Source organism: Austrofundulus limnaeus, unplaced genomic scaffold, assembly GCF_001266775.1.
Source record: "Austrofundulus limnaeus strain Quisiro unplaced genomic scaffold, Austrofundulus_limnaeus-1.0 Scaffold833, whole genome shotgun sequence".
Lineage (NCBI taxonomy): Eukaryota > Metazoa > Chordata > Actinopteri > Cyprinodontiformes > Rivulidae > Austrofundulus > Austrofundulus limnaeus.
The window spans coordinates 15,306-17,294 of NW_013953235.1; the positions used below are offsets into that span (position 1 = coordinate 15,306).

Consider the following 1,989-nt stretch of genomic DNA (forward strand, 5'->3'; position numbering starts at 1 on the left):
CAGGTTTGTGTGAAGAGACATAAAGTAACTCTGTCTGAAAACGAAAGACATATTTTAGAAACATTTTTAAAGATATTGAGCTAAAYGTATGTGGGGTAGTAGCTGAGAGTGATCCCCACCAGCTGAAAGCTAGTTAGCATGTCAAGATAGCTGAAGAAGCTAATTCAGCAAAAATCGTTGAAGCATTCTCACTTTGTCCAGTTAATTATACTTTAAATCTTCTTTTTTTTCCGCTTCTTTCTTTTTGACTTTTTCTGTTTCTTGGTTGTAGTTTCTGCTGTTGGTCCACCAGGGAGAAAGATCATTTTTATGATTTTAAAATGAACCGAGCTGCTGAACCTGGCCGACGAAGATCCTGACAGGTTGAGACGTCTCACTCTGTGAGTCTGTTTGTTTGCAGAATAACTCTGGTCCTGGCCTGTCCCATGGATCTGAAGAACTTCCCCATGGATGTCCAGACGTGCATCATGCAGCTGGAGAGCTGTGAGTGTCCACACACACACACACACACACACACACAGATTTCCAGGCTTACATACTTTCAGTTTCCTTGGCAGTCTTTGACACATTTTGCTTGGGTCAAATGTAACTTCAGAACAGCCACAGCTTGCAGGCCTCCTAGTCTCCTGCTCAACTCACATCATTCTCCATGCATCATTACAGCTGCAGAACCCGTGAGCCAATAAACAGCTCAGTGGCACTGGTCTTTCTTAAAGAAAAGAGTGGAACTGGAAAAACACAACCACACACACACACACACACACAGTCCATCACTCAGCCGTGGCAGGTGGAGAGATGCAGTATAGATTTCTCCCTCTCTGATCAAACGTGAGCTGCATCACAGAGCGGGTCCAAACGGTTCCTGTCAGTACAGAGACAAGAGCTCAGTGAACATGTGGTGATCAGACRGAACATCAGAACCCAGGAAGGCTGAGGAGTGGAAAAACAGCAGCTTTAGTTTTTTTATATCAGAGTCTCTGTTTTGTAAATCGATGGCTCGCTTCAGGTCAGGTCGGGTCGTTTAAAACTTTCGCACAGTTTCCTCTCGTTATAAAATGCTGTGAACCTTTAGCGCTCACATCAAGCTTCACCTCTTCCTCCACCTCRGATTATTCTCCCAATTTCCAAAAACGGCAACTTGCTGTACAGCATACTGTGAGCAGATCAAGATTAATGTCAGCTGGTTCGGATGTTATCAGTCCATTAAATGGACGTTATTAGCGGTTATCAGTCCTATAGAATGGCTTCAGACTGTCCTAACAGTGCCCCCTAGTGGGTTACCAGTGCCATATATGTTGGAATGCAACAATCTGCTACCGCTGGAGTCCGGTCTACTTTATCATAGCCCATGTTATTGTCTCTAAAATTAACCTTAGTGGCTTTATGCCTCATATTAACCAACTGACAGTCTGAAGCCATTCTATGGGACTGATAACGGCTGATAACGTCCATTTAATGGACTGATAATATCTGAAGCGGGTGTTAATGTTTTATCTGCTGTTTCGACTGTTTGGAGCTGGATTATTCAACTCCCAGTACTCTGTTTTTTTAAGTTACACTCGTATGGCTCCAAACTATTAGCTAACAGCTGTTTGTTGTCATCTTTTAAAAGTTGTTTTAGTGTCCTAAAATACTTTTTTTAACGCATACCCTAATTTTTCTGGATTATTCTTTTTTTCTTTGTTTAAAAATGATGAAAATGATTTTATTGTTTATGCATGAACATGTGTTTTTATTTTTGGAGTCAGGATCTAAAATGTAAAACAGAATATTCTGACAGTTTATGGACTGAAGCAATAATTAATGTGTCTGTAAGAAAATTTAGTGTTCGTTAAACTGGAATCGAGATGAAACCACAAAATAATGAATAGATTAAAATGTAAAAAGAAGTGGAACCATACAACCCAGATCTGGTTACAAGCGAAGCTTTATTGCTCCCGATTGGAGAAACAAAGCTGCGCTGCGCTGCGCTGCGCTGCGCTGCGCTGC

The 1,989-nt window shown here is 41.4% G+C and overlaps 1 protein-coding gene across 1 annotated transcript in view; it reads left to right on the forward strand.

Moving 5' to 3' along the window:
* Nucleotides 1-425: 425 nt before the first annotated feature.
* Nucleotides 426-1,989, forward strand: part of LOC106532799 (glycine receptor subunit alphaZ1) — a gene marked incomplete at its 3' end in the record, with an annotated part of 14,228 nt that continues 12,664 nt past the window's right edge. Inside the window, 1 exon segment of the mRNA XM_014028944.1 lies at nucleotides 426-483. Coding sequence (XP_013884398.1) covers nucleotides 426-483 — 58 coding nt within the window.